The sequence below is a fragment of the Anas acuta genome, chromosome 1, assembly GCF_963932015.1.
Source record: "Anas acuta chromosome 1, bAnaAcu1.1, whole genome shotgun sequence".
NCBI lineage: Eukaryota > Metazoa > Chordata > Aves > Anseriformes > Anatidae > Anas > Anas acuta.
In genome coordinates, this window is record NC_088979.1 from 76,775,280 (window position 1) to 76,800,876 (window position 25,597).

At 38.4% G+C, this 25,597-nt stretch overlaps 1 protein-coding gene across 3 annotated transcripts in view; it reads left to right on the plus strand.

The window, feature by feature from the left end:
- FRMPD4 (FERM and PDZ domain containing 4) overlaps positions 1-25,597 on the plus strand; it is a 308,067-nt gene that overhangs the window by 266,952 nt on the left and 15,518 nt on the right. For all 3 annotated transcript variants that reach the window (XM_068682985.1, XM_068682990.1, XM_068682999.1), the window contains exons 5-9: positions 7,865-7,910; positions 18,470-18,574; positions 19,810-19,917; positions 23,037-23,168; positions 25,003-25,122. In XM_068682985.1, coding sequence (XP_068539086.1) covers positions 7,865-7,910; positions 18,470-18,574; positions 19,810-19,917; positions 23,037-23,168; positions 25,003-25,122 — 511 coding nt within the window. The remainder of the gene's footprint in view (positions 1-7,864; positions 7,911-18,469; positions 18,575-19,809; positions 19,918-23,036; positions 23,169-25,002; positions 25,123-25,597) is intronic.

Below are 25,597 nucleotides of genomic sequence, written 5' to 3' on the forward strand. Positions count from 1 at the left end.
GAGCACTCAAGGTGTTCCAGCATTTTTCTTTCTCTGTCCCAGGTAAATGAATTCTGGTTCCAGTGGAGCATTCAGATGTATTTACAAAAGTTTAGAAAATTAGAAAACTGTTCTGATTATATCTAACATTTCTCAAATTAGATTTTGCTGTGACCATGTTGGCTCCAGTTTTGGAAGTTGAAATTAGAAAATGACAGAACAATTGGACTAGTCATTGTCATTGGACTAGTCATTAGTCATTGCTACATCCGTGGTGGCTGCACTGGAGAATCAGTATATGAGCTCATGCCATTGTTTCAGAGCATAATCTGTCACATCAGCATTGGTTTGGATTTTGTAGAATGGTTAGAATTTATCATTCTGTGCATATTGCTGTGCAACCTCAGTGTTTCTCTAAAACCCAAGTTCCTGGGAGTCCTCCATAAATATATTACTGCAAAGGATAAATGTCACCAAATCAACTACATGAATGTAATATACCTGAGTAGAATGGGCAGCCATGCATCCCTGTCTGTAGTGACACCACCCTGTTCTGTAAATATTTTACTTTGAGAGTATTGTTTAGTAACTCCATAACATCATTCCTAAAGATGTCTCATGAGCCATCCTGGAGCTGGTTTATATTGCGCTGTGTTTATTGTACTTTGAGGATTAACTTTTCCTCAAAGCTACTTTGGCAGTTAATGGTAGGAAAACTAGCGCTGAAACATTGGCCTGGACGAGTGACCTGAGAGACCAATGTTATCCCACTTTATCTGTCTTTGATCCTTTAAAACTAATGTGCAGAAAGTCTAATTAGAAGAGGACAGCTGAACAATTAATTAATAGGGGACTAAGCTCTGTGTTTTTCTCTTTGGGAGTATAACATTTTCATGCTGTGTAAAGTAATTTCTGCTATGGTCGTGTGGCAGTAACATGCTAACAGTCTGAGCTGGTGAAAGTCTCCTTCCATCAGATATACATACATGCCCATCCTGCTCCCTCTTTTCCCAGTGGCCAAAATAACCAAATAATGATTCTGTTGGAGTAGCAAACTGCAGAGCTAGTAACTCCTAATAAATTCTCTACTCCTCCTCGAGGTCTGAGTGAGGCTGTCTTGTCTCTATCCAAGTAGGAAAACAGTTGCCTAAGGAAGGGCCAATCACTGTAGGGTTTTCTGCGTATTGCTGATATTCAGAGTTGCACTCCAGAATTAATTGAAGACTGGTGTAATAAGAAGGAGCTACTGAGGCACTGTCTGGTAAAGAATTGCAAGTGGCATTACTCGGTTTTTAGACAGCACCGTAGTTTCAATTTCCAAGCAGTCTTATCACGGCAGTCTTGTACAGTGTACACAGGTATTTACTGTTTGACTTACATTTTGGTAACTCAGTTACAAAAATTATAGCCTTATAGTTGAGAATATTAGCAACTAGATGACTTTGGGTGTTTGTGGACAAGAGGAGTACTTTGGCTAGAGGTGTATATAGGTCTTCAAAATCACTGAAGTTCAAGAATTTCCTCATCATAAGGTTTTCCTTGCCACAGTGCTAATAAAGGAGAAAACAGTGAATTTGGTACATGTGAAAGCTTGGCAGATGAACAATCTTAGAGAGCAGGAGTCTTTTTTATTCTTGAAGCCTTTACAGCAGAGGCATCCAAAATGGCATCTCCTGTATGAAACCCCACGAGCGTGCCACAGCCCTGATCTGAAGGGACCACTTCTGTCAGAGACAGCGAGCGTAATTCAGCCTGCAGACACACTTGCTTCTTGGCCCCTTACGGAGACAGCCAACAAGGGTTCCAATTAGTGCCAGCTGCAGACTGTGACAATTTTAAAGGTTGACTTTCACACCGTGCCAGACCTTTAAAAGAAAGAACATTTATATAAAACGCAATTTGCTTTGACAGTAATTTTCTGTATGCTATTATTGAAGTTATTTCTGTTAGAATCAGAGTATCTTTTCTCTCAGCTGAGTTTCTGCTGCTATTTGATCTTGCAGTGCAGGAATAATCCTGTGCTTATATTTATTTATTTATTTATTTATTTATTTAACTTTATACAGCAGTCTTCATTTCAAGCATTCAATTCTTGCAGTTTTTAGGGCTGAGGCACTCAAACTGAAATCCTGTAACATTCCCAGATCCTTGTGTGGATTGCTTCTGGCACTGAAAGTCCTCGCAGATTTAATAGCAGACTTAACTTTTAAGGATTTTGTGAAGCAGTAGAGTTATTCAGATTAAACCACGGGATTCAAGAGTTCACAAGTTGACGTTGCTTGATTGTATTTTCACTGTGAAGGGAAATACTGTGAGGCTAAGGGCAGGTACTACCATTAACAGTGGCGGAAGATGCCACTGCCAGCTTTCCAAATGTGAGCGTGATCCCTCTGCTTTCTGAAATCAGGGACTCCAATGCACTCGTCCTATCTCCAGAAATAAGACCTGAACACCATGGTCTTCACCTCTGTAGACTGTCGTCCCTGGAGAAAAGAGTCAGCCTGAGGCTCCCATCCATTTCCTGTGTTGTTCCTCACGTGTCCACTCCCACCCTAAAAGCAAGACCTTGCCTTCACGTCCCATCTCCGCTATCCATACACCATGCAGCATTACCTTACCTCCCCAAACTTGAACTCCACACCTCGTCCTTTATGGTAGCACACATTACTTGATGAGCCTCTTGCTACTTTTCTCGCCTGCTGCACTCCTACAATTGTTCTCTGAGATGGAGTTGGAGATGTAATGCAATGCATGGCACACCCTACTTTGCCTTCATGATGGCAACAATGCTCATCTCTAGGTGTGTACAGGGTCTTCAGAGAGACTCACCAAAGGTCAGTGCAACCAGCTGTGTGGCCACAGACTGAAATCCCATTGTCACTCATAGGATTTGTCTGGAAAATATCATCTGTTTAGGGTTTTAGAGGTCAGATTCTTCGCCTGCTACTAAATAACGTTCATGTATGGGTTCGTGTAATCCAGAGGCCAGAAGCAGTCTTCCCACAGTAGTACAGCTTTTTTTTTTTTTTTTTTTTAGTACTTGATTAGAAGGTATTGAATCATGGAAACGTTGCCTGTAGTTTGCATGCTGCTGTGTTGCCTTCAGAAATGGAGAGAGAAGGACCATACACACCATGATGCTTGCTGAAGGAGTTCTCTGTTACCCTGTGTGTTTATGTTTGCACAATGCTGCCTCTCCTGTGACAAAAAAAAAAACACTCAGGAAACGCATTATCTTCTTATAGCCTCTTTCCTCCATTCCTTTGCATTGTTTCATGGGTTTCATTGAATACAAGTTTGTTCCCCAACTTGACAAGGTTCCTCAGACCACCCAGGGCAGTTGGCACCATTGCATGACCTGGAGGCATGTTGTGGGGGGCTGTGCAATAAAAGCAAAGAATGAAGAAGCACAAGGCTAAAACAAGTCTACTCTGTCCCACCAAGTTCCCTCCAGTCTCTAGCCCTGGAGGTAAATTCAGGCATACCTCTGGCAAACTTCTTTTCCACAGGAGCCATTGCACATGACAAAAGTCTGGAGAAGTGAAATTTGGAGCTCCCTCAGGTGAAGATAACTACTGTAAAGAGAACAGATTTTATGTAAAAATGTATATACAGCTCAAATCAAAATGATCCTTTTGAAATCATTCTTAATGTACTACAATAGAGTGACTTTAGTTTTTTCATGAAAAGTCTTTTGTTCATTATTACTGCCTTAGTCTTCATAATAATGAAAGACATCCAAATGCTGAATAATTCTTCTTTAGCCTAGATACTAGGTTAAGTTCTACTTTCCTTAGCTTTGAATATGGTATTTCAGGTAACCCGATACATTCTGCAGTTAGTTTTTGACTTGCTTGCATCCCTTTCCTTACTTCAAAAATGTAGTGTGAAACATACTGCAAATCGTGGCATCCTACGCCATAATTGTGAAATTCAGATCTTCCTCATCAATAGTAAGACACAAAGCACAGCAGAGGGTCCAGAAATAACAAAGAATAAAAAGTATAAAAAGTATAGCATTTCAAAGCAAGTTTTAGATTTTTTCTTAAATTGCATTCCCGTAAATAATAGTATTTATTATATGTCAATTTCTATTGTGTCCATCTTCACTGGGAGAGAAACCTGGTAAGCCCCTCATACGTAAAATTGCTAAAAGCTTTTTAGATTAGTGTAAGCAATAATTTTCCATTCTCATTTCTTAAGAGTGAATACAGTTAATATATGCCCTATGTATACTCATATGCAATATTTGCTGCAGGACACATGCAAAGAACAGAGATACTTGTTCCATGTGGTTCAGAAACTGAGACTTTTGCCACTCTCCCCACATGTCCTTCACTCCCTTCTTCCTCCTCTCCTTCCCCACTTCAAGCTCAAAGGGAAGCAGAAGAGAGAGTAATTTCCACCTGCAAGTTCAAAGTCAAAGTCATGGCTGGTATTGTAGCAGAATGTTAACGCCTCATGTAGTCTGAGATGCCTGATACTTAGTAATACAACTTTAACCTTTGTAATGTGCTGTAATTTGTTTCTCAAACCATCTATATTCTCTCCTTGTTGCAGCCTAAGTATCTGTAAGGAGTAGGCAGAATGGACAAATACAATCACTGTGCAGTGGCCTGGAAAGCACAAATAGATGAATCACTGAAATTCCCTTTGCAATTTTGATATTTTAGCCTTGTTCTCACCATTTGATTCTAATGTCAGGAAATGAGAGAAACATGATGGTATTTTATTTTTGCACTGTTGTTAGCTGGTCAGATAGTAGGGCACCCAGAAAGTCTGCAGGTCTTGTGAAAGCTTGGAATTGCATATCATTGGTCTTGAGTAAGGTTTGGCTTTGAAAACAGTATGTAGACAAGAGTCTAAATTAATAAATAAATAAATAAATAAATAAATAAATATTTATATCTATTTTCTTTTACTTTAGTCAGATGGTTGAAAGCAGAAAAGCCAATTCAGAGGGGAAGTAAGGCTGCAGTTGTTCCTTTAGCTTTTGCCACTATCTTTCCAAAGTTGCTTAGAAGTAGCAGCTTACATTTAAGTGTGGTGATGTACCTGGTTTATGTAATTTAGTCTAAGCTGTTTGTGTGTTCTGCTGTCAATATGAACATACATATATTTAAGCTATACATACATACATACATTTAAGCTATAAAACGTAAAGGTCACAGTACATGGTCAGTGGTTCCATTGTTTTTCTGTTGTGTTAAAAACAATATGTGTCACAATGGAGAGTCTCCAGTGCAATTCAAGGATTATCATTTAGGTATATATGATTTTCTAACAATAGTGAAAGTAGAAAGTGATGTGAAGTTTTCTTATCATGCATTGAGAAGGTTTTAGAATGGGTGGTGCAGTTGTGGCTGAGTACTGCAGATCAAAATGCTGCAGATTAAATATGTATTTATCTTGTAACTGTGCTGTGTTTTATATGCTGTGTGTGTTTTATAAAAAAAACTTTGTCTGATGATGAAAGGGCTATAAATGGTGTTTGACAGCTGCTTTGTGTGTATGAAACACACATGATTCCAGATACTCTGAATGGCCTTATTATAGACTCAAATGTTGAGTGAATGTTCTGAGGTCTAGCATCCTTCCAATGCAAGTGATTACCCTGTAAGCAAGTCTTAACCCAAAATACATTTTAATATGATGACCCTTTGGTTTAAAAACCTTGTTAGTCTAGGCTGAATGTTGCCTACACTGACACTTGGTTTGATCCAAGAGTAATGAACAGCTGAAAAACATTTTCATTAGAAGTCGATTTTCTTTCATAAAGGTGACTCTCTAAGGTAACTAACTGATCAGCAGGAGGTAGTGCATGCAAGTAATCTTGCTTTTCATAAGAAACATAAATTAGAGTGTTGAAAGTAATTGTAGAGGACAGTTGGGCATGGAGTACTTATCCCAGGGATGTGGTTTATCCTGTAGCTAACAATCCTCTGTGCTTTTCCGTCTACACATACACCTAGATTAATATGGCAGTGAGAAATTGGATAGAATTGGACAGTATAGATGCAACTGTGAGATTCGTGAAATACATTACATTTCTTATCATGTATTTTCAGAATCCCAAAAGTATGGTAGGTAGAATAGAAGAAAGTAGAGGGAATCCTGTAGCTAAGCAAAACAGAATTGAGATTGCTACTTTCAGACTATACGCTATAAAATCTTCAAGAATAACAATGGAGAATGATAAAGAGTAATTGCAGAGATTTCCGAAACTGCTATCAGTAGCTTACAGATCTTAAAAACAGACTGTAAATGTTCACAAATATGAACACTGTAAATAAAAGCTGTTTCATGATTGAATAAGTCATTTCTGGAGCTTAACTTTGGAATGTTTTATTAAAATGAAAATTAATTGTGGGAAATTCCTTAAAGTATTTATGATTATATATAAAGGGGACACAATAATTTTATTTTGTGGCAGATTATTCAATTCTCACCACATGCAGCTCCTCAGTATATTATTTTAACTTTCTAACCTAATTTTCTGTTGTTCTGAGAACAGAAAGGCAACCGAAACCTTCAATACATTCTTTAGAAAAGCCTTTCTATACTCTTTTCATGCAATGATAAAAATATCTAATAAGAGGAGTAAAAATTGAAGCTTTAGAAATTTTACTTTAGTTAGGGGATATTTGGTCAGACTTTGCTGCTTGCATGACTGATGACTTTGACAGAGGTAGAATTTGCTATCTCACTTGGCTTTCAGAGATGAGATGGCTTTATCAAATATGTCCCTTTTCCAGACCAGTTTTTTAACTGGGCTTGTGGATTCTCCTGTATTTTCCTTGCTTTTTGCCTTTTAAATGGCACATCGGTGGTGTGAATATGCAGTATAAGGTGACACTGAGTAAGACCAATGAAGCGTGATTTATTTTAGTTTGTACTGTTGAACAGTTCAGGCATGCGAAATCAGTTGTACTTCAGTTAGCCAAGCAATAAATCACATAAATAAGCAATTAATTGTGTTTGAAAGTAGTAAAACTAACAGAAAATGAACTCCATCCAAAATGGCACCCGACTTTTTCACAGCTAATATTGCCCTCAGAAGCCCTCTGTCCAAGGATGTAACACAATAGATATTGACTATGATTGGCATTTTTTCCTCATTATTCCACTTATCCATGAGTCCGAACTGCCCGTCAATAGACAAAATATGTATTTATTTGTCATTTGTCTAGACCACTTGATCTTATCAAGTTTATTCTCTCTGGGGGAGGGAAGTGGTTGAGAGCTACTGATTTCTTCTCCTTTCACTTGTTTGTTCCTAAAGAAGAGCTGTTCAATTTTAAAGGAGAACCTTTATTTAGCAATTTTGTAAAAAAAAAATAATAAAAATTCTAACTGGGATATTCACCAGATACTACTCTTCATCTACGGATTTTAAAGGTGAGCTAGAGAAGAGTCTGGGGCTAAATTTTGTCCTCATTCTTGTTTTGAAAACACGGCTATCTTCAGATAAATTTTGCATTAAGTATACAAGAGCTAGGTGATATAAAAAATTAATTTGGTTTGTAAAGTAGGCAAAATAAATGTGTAGTCTATAGATATTGCATTGATAGAATTAATCAAATGTTTTTCCGTTCTTACTAGAGAAAATCGTCATTGGAGGATGCAGGTCTCTAATGGAACAAATATTTTACAGTATAAGCTGCAAAATTAAGTCAATTCAATTTGTTATATTGGAAAAAAAACTTTTTTTTTTTTAATATTCATTGTTATTTTGGTATTCATTGCTGTAATTCTCTGATAAGTGATTGTAATAAACATTTTGCCATATTGATGCAGTTTTCTCCATTAGAAAAATAAGCTGGTTATGTGTAGTGCATAAACATATGAACCTTTACTTGATTTTACTTCTTTTTTCTTTTTATAGAAGCTGCAAAGAATCAATCCTCCTTACTGTTGTTCAACCTTACCCTGTAAGTATCTGTAGTGTTTTCTGAATTAGTTTCCTAGCAACATAGCAGCTTTTTCTCTGCCTATATTCTGTCTGTCTTTACCTCATCTGTGCAATAAAAAGAAGTTAAGTCAGATAAGGGCTGTGTCTCTTAAAGGTGGTGTTTCGGACTGCATTACTGCATACTGCACTCACAGAATATATTAGCAAGTTAAATAGTAACGGCATTGTTAAACTCCTGCCAGGAGAATGCACAGAGGGGGATGCTGAGTTCTGCTTTCAGCATCTTCTGAGGTTTGGGAGATGGCCTGGGCCAAGTCCCCTCTGCCGCATTGCTTCTGTCTCTGTTAAATGGAAATTACTCATCCCTCATGAGCGTGATGTGGAAGTAGAGAGTGGGCACGGTGCTGCCTTTAGCTGTTGGCTGGTGAAAGGTGGTGCCTGCAGCGATGGGCAGAGCTCAGGCAGGGCTTTGTAGGGCCAAGGAGTCCCCACCGGTGGAGTGAAGGACAGGGGAGGTGCAGCACAGGGCTGTGCCTCTTCTCGGCCTGTTGCAGCACCTGTTCTTTTTGTAATTTTGCCTCAGTTCCACAGACTTGCACTTTGGTATCAAACTGGTTATACCTTGTGCAGGGGAGGGCTCTGCATGCATCTCTAGGGCAGAGCGTGTGGAGATGAGAGGAGAAGCAGAAAGGCAATCACCTAAGGCTGGCTGGAAGGGACTGGGAGCAGTTGCAGCCTACCTCTCAGCTGGCTAATGGGACATGCCTTTGCACCTCACTTTATGGTTTGTGGGTTTATGGCCTCTTGGCTCAAACCCATAATTGAAGAAGATCAGATGAAAAAGGAGTAAAGCTAAGCCAGGGGATGGAGCACCTCTCTCTCTTCCCTTCATATATCCATGCACACTTTGTAGGCTGCAGCAGGGGCTCAACCATGGATCAGGAGTGATTTCAAATTCAGCAGTTCTAGTTACTTCCCTGTTTGCTAGCCTGATGCACAAGAGTTTTGATTAATAACAGATAATTGCATCCCTTTCACCCAAGAATAACAGATTTGACAGAAAGGCACGAAAACAAATTTATCTGATGAAACTGCTAAAATGTACAACTTGCAAATGCAATTTGATCACTGCTGTGTGGCTCCTGTACTGCTGGTTAGCCTTTCTGACTAGTTTAGAGGAGGCCATATCATCATTGCTTCACTTTCAAGAAGCCAGTCCACACAGCAGCTAAACTGTGGGGAAAAAGCACGTGCTCCCCAGCAAAACAAGGCAGGGGCTGCTGCACTGCAGTAAGATCACTAGCAGTGTTGTCTGACTAAATAAAAAATGTATCTGTTTTTAAAGCTAGCTGGATTACAGCCAGCGGTTTTGATTATGGGGAATATATGTAATACAGGGGGAAAAATCCTTAAAAAAAACACAATCCTTCCCTTTTTTATACAGGTTGTCTTACTTTATCTGTTGGCAGGTTTCATTCTTTTCTTTAAATGTTTGGTGACAAAAGGGCTTATGATTTTGTGCTGGTTATATGTAGCCCTTATAAGTGGACAGTATACCATTGAGGTGTTGTGGCCTGTTGGTGTGAGGGCAAGCCCATATGTAGTAGAATGGGACCGTCTGAGATGCTGCCAATGTGTCCAGCGAAGTTTGACCTCTGAAGCAGTACAGGGTCAGTTTATACAAACCCTGGGCTCCAAAGTTCCCTGGGGACTCCTGAGTCACCTTGAGCATCTGGCTCGTGCTGGATGTCATACTGCCTCAGTGTCACTGTTAGTAGTGCCTGAGACTGTTATGTGATGTTCATCATTAGGCTCTCCATCCTAAGTACTGTTGTACTCTGGTTGCTTACCTGTTGTGGTCTTCTGTGCAGGAAGCAGATGTAGTGGGTGCGGTGGGTCCTTTGGCAAATACTTTTTGTCTCACAGTTTGGAAACAATATTTATGTCTTCAAAAATTATGATAAAAATGTTTTCCCCTTTTCTTTAATTTTTATCCCTCCCTTTTTCCTTTTACTCTTTTGCCCATAAAACTGGAAAGATGAAGTAGAAACCAGACAAAGGAAAAGTAAGAATTTTTAAATAAAGACTGAACCTCTTCCCTATTCTTGGCAGAAATACATCTTTAGAAACGTTTCAACTAACTCTATTCATGACGATGAACCTTTTTGTTTCTATCATTGCATGAAAACTATCTGCCAAGATGGATTACAGGACTGCTTTTTCTTAATTGTTTTTATTTGCGCTATTTAGAGTGTGTTTTGTTTTCATGCTTTCAAGTAACCATTCTTTATAATTGCAGGTGAAAGTAGAAGTAATTTAGATTTATAGTACTCTGTGGCTCACTTAGTTCTTTCTGAAAGCTTTTGCAGATCAGTTTTGCTTAAGTGCATTCAGTTTTGTTTAATGCTGAAACTCTTTAAAATTTAATTTAATTATGACCAAACCAAGGCATTAGACTATCTTGTTCCTTCCAACAATCTACAAATCTCTCCTATGTTAATATCACTGCTGCTCATAAGAAGGTGGCTGAACAGCTGAAGCAGTTGAAGCAGTTTAAAGTTTAGATTTTTGAAATTATGACATTTGATTATAATTTCTGACCATTTTATTCTGTAAGTGGACTGTTGTTCTGATTGGTGGTTTATTAAGTTTTAAGCATTACTCAAAACAAACAACTTGCCTGTTTTGTTATCTCTTCAGATTTTATGCCTACAGATAATCTGATAGGTTGCTTTCATGATTAATCTCTTAAATTTCTTGGATACAGTCCAGACTCAACTGAAGCCTATGACAACTTTACTGTGCATAAGTTCTGGAATGAGAAAAGGATAAGATTTGGGTTTTTTTTTGGTTTTACTTTTGTTTGAAAGAGATGCTTCTTTTTATAACATAGTTACATGTTTGAGACAAAATGTTAACAGAAAAACATCAATAAATAACACTTATTTCTGACTTGTAATGATTGTGGCAACAACTGATCTTATTCAGTCTCACAGTACTTTTCATGCTGCTTTGCCATATGGAGTCATGTAATAGGAAAAACTACCATATCTACTATTGTTGCTGCAAAGAAGGGTATAAAAGAGAAACAGGTCTGTCCCAAAGACTTCAAAATCTAAAGTGAGAAAGATTACCAAGGTGTAGTTTTAGGAAGCATTTGGAAGACAGATGTGAGCATGTTGAACAGGACAGTACTTACTTGACTACTTAAAGTTGTGAAGACAGTATAAAAATGATGACTTTTTTTTTTTTTTGAATGTTCACATAATAGCATTTTTCACAGTCACCCTTAATACCTTACATAGTGCATATCTTCCATATGAGCTTTTTTAGTACAGTCAGTTCCATACATATCTTTAACTCTACACTCAAAGGATCATGGTGTGGCTACTGACAACTGCTATCACTGTGTTGACTCCTACATGTATATGTACAGGCCACCAATAATGATATGTGGCCACTTCCCACACCTTTGTTGTTTGAACTAGACTCTTCTCATATGAAAACTGCTGCTCAACCTTTTCATCTTTCACGTTTGTGTAGCATAAATCCCAGTGAGCTCTATTGCTTCTGTCCTTTATTCCAGAATGCCTCTTCTATGGCTATACAAATTTTTATGAAGTGTAGTTGTACGAAATATGCAGTCTGTTTAGCAGTGAAGACTATGAGAAAATTCTGTGTGAACTTCCATGTTGTTTCAGCAAAATGAAAGCCCCTTCCCCCCTCGGTCTGTCTACCCCTTTCTCCTTCTAGTTCTTTCTTCCCCCACAGTTGCCACGAGGTTTCTTTTCCCTCTTCGTTAGGCCTTTCTACCATCTCTGGTGCATTATCAAGCACGTTCTCTTTTTTTTTAATGCTTGGATTTGTATGGTGTGAAGGCTTCTTTCATTCCCAAAGGTTCTTCTCCTTGAAGAACTGTAGGGCAGTACCCAAAAAGGCCAGTGGAGGGTATTTCGCAGAGGACCTCCACATTTTTTAAATGCAGAAATAGGTGGTTCAGGCCCATCTAGTCATTAAATGAGTTTTGATGTCTACATGTTTCACAAAGCCTGAATCAGATCTGTGGTTTCGCCCATGGTATTTGGGACAGAGAAAACATTTAATGTAGATGGAACTGGTTGAATTTTTGCAATGACTAGATTAAAGTAAGATTTGGCTAATCTCTACATTGCAGCTGTATGTTATAAATGTATGAGACTAAGGATCAGATGGTGATTATTATCAAACAATAGTAAAATGTAAATAATGCAAATGGTAAAATATGATTGTCCCTGATAGATCACATTGTTTAGGAATAACAACAACATTTTTTAAAGAAAGAATCCAAATCTGACCATTATTTCAGCAACTGAATTTGTGCCTAGAGTTTAACAAAGAAATACTCCTGATGGTAATCTGTCAGTGGCCTGTGGTGATAACAAATTACTACATAGTAAAACTTCTCAACATTATTACATACATGTCCCTGTCTGCTCTTCTGCAATACTCTTGTGAGCAAGTGTTGTTGTTTCAGCCTCCCTCACAGCTATGAATGGCGGTTTTTAGTTTGCCTTTGGGCATTATGTACTGTTCCACTTAATAAATTTAATACTTCCTCCTATTCACATATTATTTGCTTGCTAATTTTTGTTTCACATAATTGCCTTTAGGGATGGACCAAAAAGTCAACACATTTTTGCAGTCATGCAATTTTTCCCCATTTCCTAAGAAATACAGTATTTCATATTAAACTAGTGACTAATTTTAGGTAACAAGCTTAAAATTGATTGTGTATGTAGTCTGCGGCTATTTAAAACTACCTTATTTCTGATTTGAATGTCTGATTTGACACTCATTGTAAAGAAGCAGGTTTTCCCTTCATCTTTAGGACTGCCCCATGCTGCTGCCTTGTTTAGTTCTTTGTGGTAGCTCAGTACTACACTATCCTCTTCTCGGTGCTCAATCCTTCTACTTCTTGAGCATGAGTAAAGGTTTCATTGTTGCAGCACCTTCACAGGCAAGAGCACTCAAAGGGGCTTTTTCAGCAAATAAAAACTATTTCACCTGGAATCTTCCCCAAATTACAGTTTACCTGCAAAAGTGGACAAAATACTAGACATTCTTATTTTCATTGAAAAACAGTTTCCCTCAAAATGAAGGATGTTGCTGCAAACAGCTCTCCAAAAATGACCTGCTATAATGCTGCTGTCAACTATAAGATCTAATTCTGAATTCTGAAAAAAACAAATAAAAAAAAATAATAATAATAAAAAAGCTTTTCAAAAAGTCTGCTCTTGTTATGGTAATCTCTCATGTTTTGGCCCTGCTGATGGGAACATACATTGTTCTCCCCAGTAAGCAGCATTTAAAGGAGGGTCTCAATCTTCACTATCATTTCCTGAAAGCAAACCTCTATGCAGTGCTTCATCTCTCTTGTTAGCAGTTTCTCTAAAGAGTGTTGAAATGATCAGCTGAATTTTTGCTGAGCTCTATGTAAACAAGTAAAAATTATTGAAATTTGTGATAAATTTGAACTTTTTACAGAAAATGCTGCTTAGGTTACTTATCATGAAGTTTGTCTTTTTTGAAGTATTTTGACTCCTTGTTAAAATGTGTCCCCTCATTTTGCGAAAGTCAGTCTAATTAAGCTGTTTTTGTCTGTGATGATGCAAATACTTTACTTGCAGTGATAAATGTTCTGCATTAGTGTAAACACCTCCTGCTTAAGGTCATTAACTGAGGATAATGGCTTCCATTTGGCTAAAAGACAGTATCAGAAACAAATGAACATGGCACTGTGAGAATCATTAATTGACAGCATTCTTCACCAACAAATCCAAAGGCATTAAAATATAATAGAGTAGCACGCTATTTTGCTGATGTTTTCTTAGACAAGCAAGTTTCAATAATCAAAAAGGAAATGTTTTCCTAGGTATTTGTCTCACTTTTTAGAAATACTTCCTTTTCCAAAGAAAAAATGTCAAATGCCAAGTTGATGCAGAGACAATGAGATTGTGTAATTAAATGCAAAAGATGTAATAGTACACAAACCTCTGACTAACACAGAATGCCTCACACACTCCCCTAAGTACTTGGCACAGCTGTTTGAGCTTTTCTTACACCCCCTGCTTCACAATCCAAAGGTTTTTAGCAAGCAACCAGTTTTCAAGCTTACCCAAATGGGCTGAGTCCCAGCCCCTTTTCCATGTGCAGAAGGAAGTAGGAGCAGAACTGAAAAAGGAGGAAAGCTGCACATTTCATGCCCAGCCATGATGCATTCCCCTGGCTGTGCAATAGTGTACATTAAACCTCATGGCCTGGAATTCATGTGTGTTTAAACCTTTTGGTCATGTTGGGTTATCACATTTTTGCAATAATGAGTCTGGGCACCTCGCAAGTGACTTCTGATGTTGTAGAGGAAAGGATTACAACACCATGTACTGGGTTGCCATATTTGCTCTATGGGAATAACCCTGCCAGAATCTGGAAGAAAATTTGTCAGTCTGCCTGTAAATAGAAGCCAGGTTGGTGACTCATCTGCAATACGAGTGAACAGCTGTAAAAACCACCTTCCAACAAGACCAGTAAGTGAAAGCCACTCATTCTTCCTTGCCCTTGCAAGGGAGAGCCAGTCAGCCCACTCTGATAGCCATACTGTCCTGAGAAAGCAGGAATGGACAGGGTGCAGTTCATTACTTGGATCCCCCTTACATGCTGAAAGGTACTGTTATATATGGAGTGGTAATTCGTGTCGAGAAAATGGTTGATATTAATAAAAAAGGGGGAGATTTGGGAATGTGACCGTGGGGGTTGGAAAAACCTGTGATTGAGATAACATCAGACTCTTAACGACGAGGCCATCAGGAATATCACACAGAATCACACAGAATTTCTAGGTTGGAAGAGACCTCAAGATCATTGAGTCCAACCTCTGACCTAACACTAACACTCCCCACTAAACCATATCCCTAAGCTCTACATCTAAACGTCTTTTAAAGACTTCCAGGGATGGTGACTCCACCACCTCCCTGGGCAGCCTGTTCCAGTGTCTAACAGCCCTTTTGGTAAAGAAGTTCTTCCTAACATCAAACCTAAAACTCCCCTGGCGCAACTTAAGCCCATTCCCCCTCGTCCTGTCACCAGGCACGTGGGAGAACAGGCCAACCCCCACCTCACTACAGCCTCCTTTAAGGTATCTGTAGAGAGCGATAAGGTCGCCCCTGAGCCTCCTTTTCTCCAGGCTGAACAAGCCCAGCTCCCTCAGCCGCTCCTCGTAGGACTTGTTCTCCAGGCCCCTCACCAGCTTCGTCGCCCTTCTCTGGACCCGCTCAAGCACCTCGATGTCCTTCTTGTAGTGAGGGGCCCAAAACTGAACACAGTACTCGAGGTGCGGCCTCACCAGAGCCGAGTACAGGGGGACGATCACCTCCCTAGCCCTGCTGGTCACACTGTTTCTGATACAAGCCAGGATGCTGTTGACCTTCTTGGCCACCTGAGCACACTGCTGGCTCATATTCAGCCGACTATCAACCATCACTCCCAGGTCCTTCTCTGCCTGGCAGCTCTCCAACCACTCATCTCCCAGCCTGTAGCTCTGCTTGGGGTTATTGCATCCCAGGTGCAGGACCCGGCACTTGGCCTTGTTGAACTTCATGCATTTGACCTCAGCCCATCAGTGCAGCCTATCCAGATCCTCCTGCAGAGCCTTCCTATCCTCAAGCAGATCGACACATGCACCTAACTTGGTGTCATCTGCAAACTTACCGAGGGTGCACTCATCAATGCCCTCGTCCAGATCATCGATGAAGATATTAAAGATATAAAAGAGTTTAGAGGGAAAAAAGATGGGTGATTCAGGAGACTCCATGCAGTCTCCGGTTTCTTGTTCTCCAGTTAAGGCATGGATGTTTCTGGGTGTTTGCTGTTGTTGTTACATTCAAAGTTGTTTGACCAATGAAAGTTGTTTTGAAAAGAACTGCTGTGGAGAGAAGGGTATAAGAGGGGAGCCTGCCCTCAAGATAAAAAAAAAGCAACACGATGGAGTTATGATCAATAAAGAAGCAGAAAGAAGGAATGAAGAGGAACAGGCTGGCAGAATGGAGACCAGGACGGGAACAGGCACTTTGATTGCCTCATGAAGATAGGTTCGGCCAGACTCAGCAAACCGCTCAGAGAAGCTCATACAGAAAGTCGCTGGAAATAGGCGCACTGGAGCTGGAGAGAATCTCGAGCTGAGAGAAGCGGACCTGTGCACACAACTGCCTCTCGCTGGTAAGCAGTTGCGCATTATGGGGAATCATACGTCCTTAGGAACAAAGACCGTCCTGGTAACCTTACAGCTTATTCTCCTTATTAACAATTGGACAGTTTATGAGCCTGAAATATGGGACCAAACTGAGGACAAGGTGTGGGTCTCTGCAATTAAAAATGACAAGGTTGCAGTGGGATTTATCGGCACCTGGTGAGCAATCTCTGAGGCCTTAAAGAGCCCTGTGGAGCCACAATCACAAATGTGTGGCTTGCCAGATAGTGAGAGAGCTGCGGGCTCCTTTACTGATCCGACTGCTATGCCATCGCCATCGGCCCCTCTGCTGCCGCAGGCATCGAAGGCCTTTGCTGTTACGCCCCTTGCTGACCTGAACGTGCCTTTTGTCCCAGGCCTATTGGCCTTGAAAAGGAGATGGATATGCTTTTCTTCGATCTGGGAAGAACGGGATACATAAGGCCTGAAGACCGAGTTGCTTGACAACTTAAAGCGAGACATACATGTATTGTTCAAAAAGGAATAGAAAATGAAGACTGTTAAGTTATGGAACTTAAAGGATTGTTTTTTACCTTTCCCGATTGTACATATATATAGGCCTGATTGCGTTTAGTATGTAAAGCAATGTTCTGTATATTTAGAATGTTTGATGTTTGTGTGTGCGTGTTGGTGGAGCATAGACTCCCCACACACCCAGTGCTGTTTACTTGCCTTTTATACCTTTTATACCTTTTAGAAATATTTGTTTTATAAATATTACAAAATTCAGATTGAATTGAGACCTCATTTATAACAGAACTGTATGGGAAAGAGGGAAATTAGACAAGGCACATGTACAATTATATTAATCATGGTCTTACTGCATACTGTGTCTTTCTAGGAATTCATCTTTAAGGTACAATGTGTATGCACTCTACTTCAGCATTTCTGTGTTGTCCCTTCTTGTTGAAGAAGTGTATTGTGTTTTGTTTGTTTGTTTGTTTTCCTGCTGTGTTTCTAATCATCTGGTGTTATTCTGCATTTTTAGCACTGGTTTTGGAAACTGAGCTTGGTTATATATTGGGGTTGAATTTTGTGTCATTTACTCTTGCTGGATAACAACATGTATGGTCATAGTTGTTAAAGAAGGAGTAAGTAAAAATGAACAGTAAAAATGAAGAACTGTTCGTTTTATTTCTGGTTCTGTTTTGCACTCCAGGAATTACTGGATGGCTCTGATATTTAATGGGAGAATGTAGCATCTTTCATTGCTTGTTCAATGGCTGATACTGAGCCTATGGTAGTAGCTAACATCTTTCCAATTCAATGGTAAATCAGTGGCATATAGAAATAAGCTAAAGACTTCTTCCTGACAGTTTCTAGACAAACTGCTTATTCCTAACAACAACAAAAACTTTTTCAGCAGTTTCAACAGAGATAAGGGATGAGAAGAGCAAGGGGCCTTGAACTACTCCATCACTCCTGCAGATTGCTAGTCAAGTCAAAATTTGAATGATGGTGAAAAGACTTTCTATGTTTACATAGAAACTGCTGTCATGTTACATTGATACTAGGAAGTTATTCCAGGATCATCACCACTCATGCCTGCACTAGTTTTTCATAGTTAGTTTTGAGTTAGTATTTCCAGTATCAAAAACTAATAAGGCCACTTCTCAGAAGTTCGGAAAAAGATTTCAAAACACCTAATTCGTATCTTACTGAAACAAATACACCAAAACCTGTTGCCAAGGAACCCAGTGATTTTCAGCCAAGCTAGAATTTCTTCCATTGCCTATTACGATGGTAATGGAGTTGGGCAATGCCAGAAGGCCTGTATTCATAACTGACCTGAGAATAAAACTGCTTTGATTCTGTTGCTGAAAACAAAAATCCTTTTTACTGTAAATATACAAAAAATGGCTCTGCTAGCCTAGTTGTTAGTCAAACTCCTCCTATGCAGAGAGATTTGTTTCCAAGGGCTGAACACTTGGATCTCAGGTGATTCCAAAGTAGTAAATTAAAGTGAGGTCAAAGAAGAAAGTTAATTTGGTTCACAGCAATTGTCATGAGAGCACTACGTGGAATTGAATGTGCACTGAGAGCCCTTCTCATCTCTCCAGTCTGACTGTGGGATACTTTTCAGAACATGAAGTATATCACTGACTCCTTGTATGTATGTACATATGTATTATCTTGAGAAGCATTATGATTGAACTGCATTTCCATTCTTCAGTGAACAGTCTGCAAAGTGTTGCTGTATGTATGGAGTTCCCAATGTACCAAAAATGTAAAAAAAAAATGAAAGAGGTTTTAACTTGAAGGTATGTGATATCTTTTGTCATCATTTTCCCTTCCAGTCTCCTAAATCAGCTTTTATTAGTGCTGCAAAAAAGGCAAGATTGAAGTCCAACCCTGTCAAAGTGCGCTTCTCAGAAGAAGTAATAATCAATGGCCAGGTGTCGGTGAGTGTTCAACTATTTAAGCTCAGGAAGGACTGAGCATTTCATCCAAAGGTATGCCACAAGGCTGGAAAGTGGTAGGAACATGGTAGGAACAAGAGTGATAGGCTTGTGCAGGGAATGTTTTTTCTGTTTCTGAAGTTTCAGGGAGGTCTGTTTTTAAAGTCCATGGTGACCATAATATTGTGTAAAAAGTGTCCCTTCTTAAAATAAAATGATAGAGAAGGCATTTTGTGGTGATAGACATGTATGTCTTTATAGTCTTTATAATGCTTGCTTTTGTTTTTTGTTTTTGTTTTCAGGGCAATTTTATAACAGGAAAAAGAAAAACTCAAGGAAAGTAGCGTGTCAGGAAAGTAGATTAAAGCTATTCAGGAAAACAGATTAACACTACCTTACAGACCTCTTTAAAATTTGTTTACCTACCTGAACTTGTTTCCGGTCCTCAGGCAGTCAGCCTCCCTTTGAGAGGCACTGAACTCCTTCTCAGACATGAACTCCTGGCTCATTTTCATAATTTAACTGAACATCATTCCCCACTGATGTCTTTATCCAACTCTCTTCCAAACTGAAAATGATACTGCATTTTTTTCAAAAGCGGTTTTTGCCTTAGAACAAAAAAAAAGCCTTTTCCTTGTTTATTTGCTTATATTTATATATAAGCAAATATTTATTTATAATAAATATTTATATTGCTTTTTCTTGTTTATTTTACTATCTTTCTTATGAATTGTCATGATTAAGTAGCAGTATTATATGTTACTCTTCTTAAATGATGACAGATATTAGCACTTACTATCCATCTATAAAGAGAATGAAAAACATCTTTTTTTTGTAATTTTTACTAATGAATCTGCAGATCCCATTTTGTAAAGGCACTAAATATGTCACTATATTCAGAGAAACAGTAATGTATTTTTCTATTTCATTGAAAATATTTCAACGTCAGAGGTAGCATTTATTGTCAGAGAAACAGTACTTAGGAAGAGATAATATTCCAAGTCAGGCGTAAAATGTAAGTGAACAATTATCTTTTTCCAGGAATGAGACCTATAAAGTACAGCTGTAACAAGTATGACTACACACTTGCAGGACATTGCTAATTCTGCTATTAGTTTAAGCCAATAAACTCATATTCAGTTGTTACCTTTACATCTGAATTATGTCCTTTTTTTATAGAACAGCAGTTTGATTTCCTTTCTTACATGTTGTAATATGATTCACTAATTTGCTTGCAGGAAACAGTTAAGGACAATTCACTTCTTTTCATGCCAAATGTTCTGAAGGTGTATCTGGAAAATGGACAAACCAAATCTTTCCGTTTTGACTGCAGCACTTCAATAAAGGTAGGCTAGATATACCTTGGTATGCAATGCCAAGAACGATGCTTAAACAAGACCTTCAGTAATTACAATTTACTTTGAATGCTTTAAGAACAAAACTGCTGGTGTATTTAATTGGGGCTGGATTAAGAAATAATGAGGTTTTGGTCCAAAAAAATTTTGTTAAAAATGTGTTCCGTTGTCAGTGAAGAAAAAGTAGAAGTGATCATTTTAATGTGACTAGAACCCAATTAAAATTGCATGGACCTACAGTTTTGATACACTGCCAAAAAGAAGTATGATTTGTCAGCAAAAGTCAGATTAAGATGTTGGTTGCTAATTGAATATCATCTAGCTTGTCATCCAGTGAATTTGGAATGGGATTTTGTAGGGTTATGTTGGTGATATACTGCTCATCTCAGTGTAATGTCCTCTATACTTTCCATAACACTTTTCATACAGAGAAAGAAAGTGGTGAAGCCCTTGCATGCAATCGAGGCTGCTGGGTAGTGTCTGTGACACTCTTTCATGTAGGTTCCTAAACCAGTCATTGCTCTCTGTGAGTGCCTTGGAGTAGCGTAGTAAGCAGCAAGATTAGCACTGTTGGGCATGATACTATTCTCTCAAGAATTTTGTTTGGGTGAGCTAGTTTTAACACAGATCAGTTACCAAATCTAGGTCACTGCATGGTAGCATGCGTCTTGTGAGACTGAGACAAGAGACATGTTTGGGTGGGAATGAGCAGCAAAGACTGGGAGTAAGTGCAGTTTTCAGCTGCAGTGCCAACTTCTGCTGAATTTTAGAGATTATAAAGCTATGCATGTTTGAGGAAAGGCTGCTTTTCTTCTCACTGTGATTATACAGTATGCCTAATCAATTGGAACTGCAAGGAAAGCAATTTACTAAGGTCAACACAGGGACATTTACTCCAGTCTGCAGGTGAAAGGGCAAAATGGATATTGAGGTTACATGTAAGAATGGGCTGCAAGTTTGTTTATAGTTCATGCCTATGGTGTAGTACATCCCTAAGGTGTAGTTGAAATCCAAGGAATGGATAACAGACTCCACTATACAGCTGTGAAATTCTGACACTCTTCAGCCCATTTCAGAATTTGGTTGGGTGAAGAATTAGGAGACATGCTTCATGTAGATACTGAGTTCTCTGTACCCTTCTAAGGCCCACAAGCCTGCTCTCCGGTGTTTTATTCTATGAGCATAAAACCAACCAACCTGTTCCAGGATATTTTGCCTCTGAAGAACAATCTTTGGCCATCACATTACATGGCTTTTTGGTAGTTCTGTCATGGCTGTGTCAGGTACTGTAAGACCACATATCTAACCTGCACTCATTTGCAAACATACCCACATGGGCTCAGCGATTAGCTGTAACGATGTTGTGAGCCTGCTTTGACCTTAGTCATTCTGACTTTTTGTAGGAATAATTTTCTGTTCATTTAATTCAGGCAATTATATCTTCCATAGCCTGTACAGTTATATATTACATGTTCTTGCAAGAATGTGTGTGCATATTGCTAATTATGGATGGGTGGTTGTGGGTTCTGCTGCTTTTCCTAAATTGAGGCGAAGGAGATGTGCTCCACCTGAGTAAAGGCAAACACATTTTTTCCGGCTTTTAGCAGTCCAGTAAGTCACCACTTAACAATGCAGGTGCAACTGGTGGCTCGCCAGCAGTCCTCACTTTCTTTATTGCTGGCAGGCAACACCTGGGCTGATTCGAGGTTATCAGATAAGACTAGACAGGTTAGCAAAAAATCTGTGGTAATTCAGTGCCTATGTGCTTTAGCATCATATTTTAAAGACAGGTTGCAGCAAACTGCCATTATAGTGCCTTATTACCTGCTTTTACAATATTACTTTAAATATGTTTCTTCCTGTTACTGTTATGTCCCTTGTCTTTGAGCATAGTTTAGGAGTGTAAATAAAAGTAGATTTAATGTATAAGCAATAAATTCCCCATTAGTCAAAACAGTGTAATATTAACCTCCATTATTTAGAGTGGTTGCTTGCAATGCATTAATACTGTCTTTTATTCTTTACAGCGTACAGAATTGGCCCCATCCTCCTACATACATTTTTCATCCTTCCACCAATTTGGTGTTGATTTTCCATAAACACACTGTAATTGATCAATTAATCTTCCTAAATTATGTTAAAACACTTGGATTACAATTCATCATGATCTCCGTAGTGAGTCCTATCCATCTGGATGCTTATGTATATCTAAAAATCTCTTAAATGAATAGAAATGCTTTAATCTTTTCAGAAAGATAACGTGAAACTATTTTTAAATGATGGGTTGTTGTATATTTCTTTTTGTTACTACAGTCACTAAAACAAGAGATACCTTGCCAGAAGATAATACTCAGTATATTTACAAAGCATTATATGAAAGTAAAGTACAGATTGGTTGAATGTTTTTTTGAGATTTGTTTAGTTGTTATTTTAGAAACAGTTGTTCTCAAATTGATTAACCTTAGACATAAACCAATGTGAAAAAATATTTTAAAAAATCTTTAGGAATGGGTTTTATACTATAAATGGAAAGGATCCCCAAATTTAGAGCTGCTGCTTGGCACAGGTATCATCATTGTTGACTTTCCTCTTAGTGTACTCAAGTATGTTCATTAAACACAAGTATCTATAAGTGAACTTCAAAGAAAAAAAAAAAAAGCATTCATTTAATTTTTATGTTGAACTTAAAATTATTTTTGTATCTCTGGTGGACCTGACCCAAAAATAAGTAAAGAGAAGAGTAGCAAGACCCTCTCTCATTTTCACATAGAGGGGTTTTATTTGCAGAGAGACTGAGAGAAATAATTTAAGGGCCACACGAGTATAATTTGCATGCTAAGCCGCATAGAAAGATATCCATTCACAGTATTTTTCACATGCATGTCTGATACCATCTCAGAGATGTTTGAACATAAAGGCACCGGTTTTTCCCATGTGAATGTGTGTGTTGTCCTGTATACTTTTACAGAACATGCATGAAACACAACCATCCTCCTCTTTAACCACTGGGCTTCCACCCTGCGCTGTGCACGTGCAGCGTGTGGCAGCGAAGAACTCGGTCCCGAGCTTTCATAAATTAAAGCACGTTTTATAAATCCTTTGTTAATTAGGATGTCATCTTAACACTGCAAGAAAAGCTTTCCATCAAGTGTATTGAACACTTTTCACTGATGCTGGAGCAGAGGGTTGAAGGATCTGGAACAAAACTCCTTTTGCTACATGAACAGGAGACTCTAACTCAGGTTTGTGTAATTATATATGAAAACAAATATTAATGAGACTGGTTAATCAGTAAATTGTCCATCCTTCTAATTAGTCAAGTGAATAACTGCAAGATTTATAGTTTGATACAGTCTATCAAATAGTAGCAGTATTTAGATGTGGTTGTAAAAATCAAGTTCTCACAGAATAATTGTTCTTCTGTTGTATAGACATCACATTTTATTGCTTCACTGGGCCATTAAGAAGTATTGAAAAGTTCATTATAAATCAGACTTAAAGCTAGAAAATATTTATCAAATCCATTTTTCATGTCATATGTGGTGCCATTAATGAACATTCTTAACAGCTGGGAAATCCATCGTAACAGTTCAGAGAACCCCAGTCTGTCAAAATTCCTTTTAAAAACACATTTTGATTTTTAATTCCCAGCTGATTATACAGATCTGTATCTGGATAACAGGAAATGATACTCTTTCTGATGAAGCCAAGTTTGGCTTGTTTATGCAGTGATACATTATCTCACATCTATGATGGTGAATTGTGACCCAGAAAATGCTGTTAGGACTTTCTTTGTTAGATCAGGGAGGCAAATCAGGCTGCTGACAAGCCAGTTCTGACTAGAGGTAAGGTTGTTTCACAATTCCCAGCAGACAACCCTTATTTTAGCTGCTTATCCTTTTGGCAAGCCAGAATTTTTCCATGCTATTTAGGAGAATATTTGTGTTGTGGTTTTTTGTTTTTGTTTTTTTACATTTTACCTAAATTTTCAAAGTATAAATGTATTTTTAAATGAGAAGGGGAACACTAATTTAATACAAATGCCAGAATTCCCTTGCTCATGTAACTCAAGTCTGAGTAGTGATATGAAGGAATTAAGTTTACTCAGTGGTGGTCTTTCTAGTATTTTCCAACTTCTAAGCATTTGACTTTGCCATGTTAACCTTCCTATTGTGTGGGTGCAAGCTTCCCAATGAATGCACAATATCCACAAATATTCAGTGCCGGCTCTCCTGTCCTAGCTGTCTCTCTTTGAAGTAATTAATAAAATTCCCATTGAAATCAGAGGGATCAGAACAAACCAACACAGAGAGCTTTTGAAAATCCCATCTTGAGCTTTTATTTATACATACAGAGTATACCTAGATACTTAGGAATGAGGTCAAAGAGAAAGTGAGATAAACATATGTTCTGAAAATTGTTAGTTCAAGACAGAGACTCCAATGGAGATTTTTGTAAATATAATCTTATCAATCCAAGATATTGATTATAAAGTACACTAACTCTTTAATTACATTAGCCTAATCGAATAAACTACATAAACTACATTAATTTCTTCTTTGAAGTTCCTGTAAAATCAGCAATTCTTTAATTTGCTATCATAACATTGCTGCTGACCATGACTTACAATAGTTATTGGATTGTTACTCTTTCATCCAATTATTTATTCACTCTGTGGCAGTCCCTTGTGAAAATACCCAGATTACTGTGTTATGTTCTTAGCGAAGTGTTTTGCTGACCAACAAGCAGTATAACTCACTTTTTATTTCACCAGAATGGTTTTCGTTAAGGTCTGTTTTTTTCTGTCCTTTCTCTCTGGGTTTGAATGAGTGAATTCCTCTGCTTTAAGAATGAGTTATATTGGGCAGTCATGCCTATGTAAGTCTAGAATTCTTTCCACAAGACTATATATATGATGTTCTTACATGCAATATATACTAAGGATTCCACAGAAAAGAACTTTGTTAGAAAGAATTATTTTCCTTGTTACCATGTGTCTCTGGAGCAGGACTGAGACAACGGACTCTAGCACAAACAGGATTGCTATGCTCTGATATAATTATTCCACTGTTCTAGGTGACCCAGAGACCAAGCTCACATAAGATGAGATGTCTTTTCAGGATTAGCTTTGTCCCAAAGGATCCCATTGATCTTTTAAGAAGAGATCCAGTTGCTTTTGAGTATCTCTATGTACAGGTAAGTGAAACCATGGCCATTGTTAACAAAATGGAGAATAAAAAGATGGTTGCATTCAGTATATACACAGATAGAAAAGTATGGCCACAGTAAGTCCTGGGTTTTGTTTCTGCTGCATAAAGCCAGTGCACTTGGGGAATGTGCAAATCTTCATCATCTGCAAAGTTCCCTTCCTTCTTAAGTCCTGCCAAATAGGGTGCTTTGATGCCTTTCCAAAATATATTTGGCTGTACAAAACAGTGAAGCCAAAATAATGGCTTATACTTAATTCTGGTACTATAATATCAGGCAGAAATGATGTCTGTAAAGGGACCTCCAGTAAAATGGATGAGAAAACTAATGTGAGAACAAAGTGAGTCTCCTCCCAGGCATCCCACCAGGCAGAGTTCTGCTATCCTGAGTCCAGATAGCCTGGTACCCTCCCAACACTCATTAAAGAGGATTACTGTTTTCCCCGGAAAGGATGAAGGGAGAG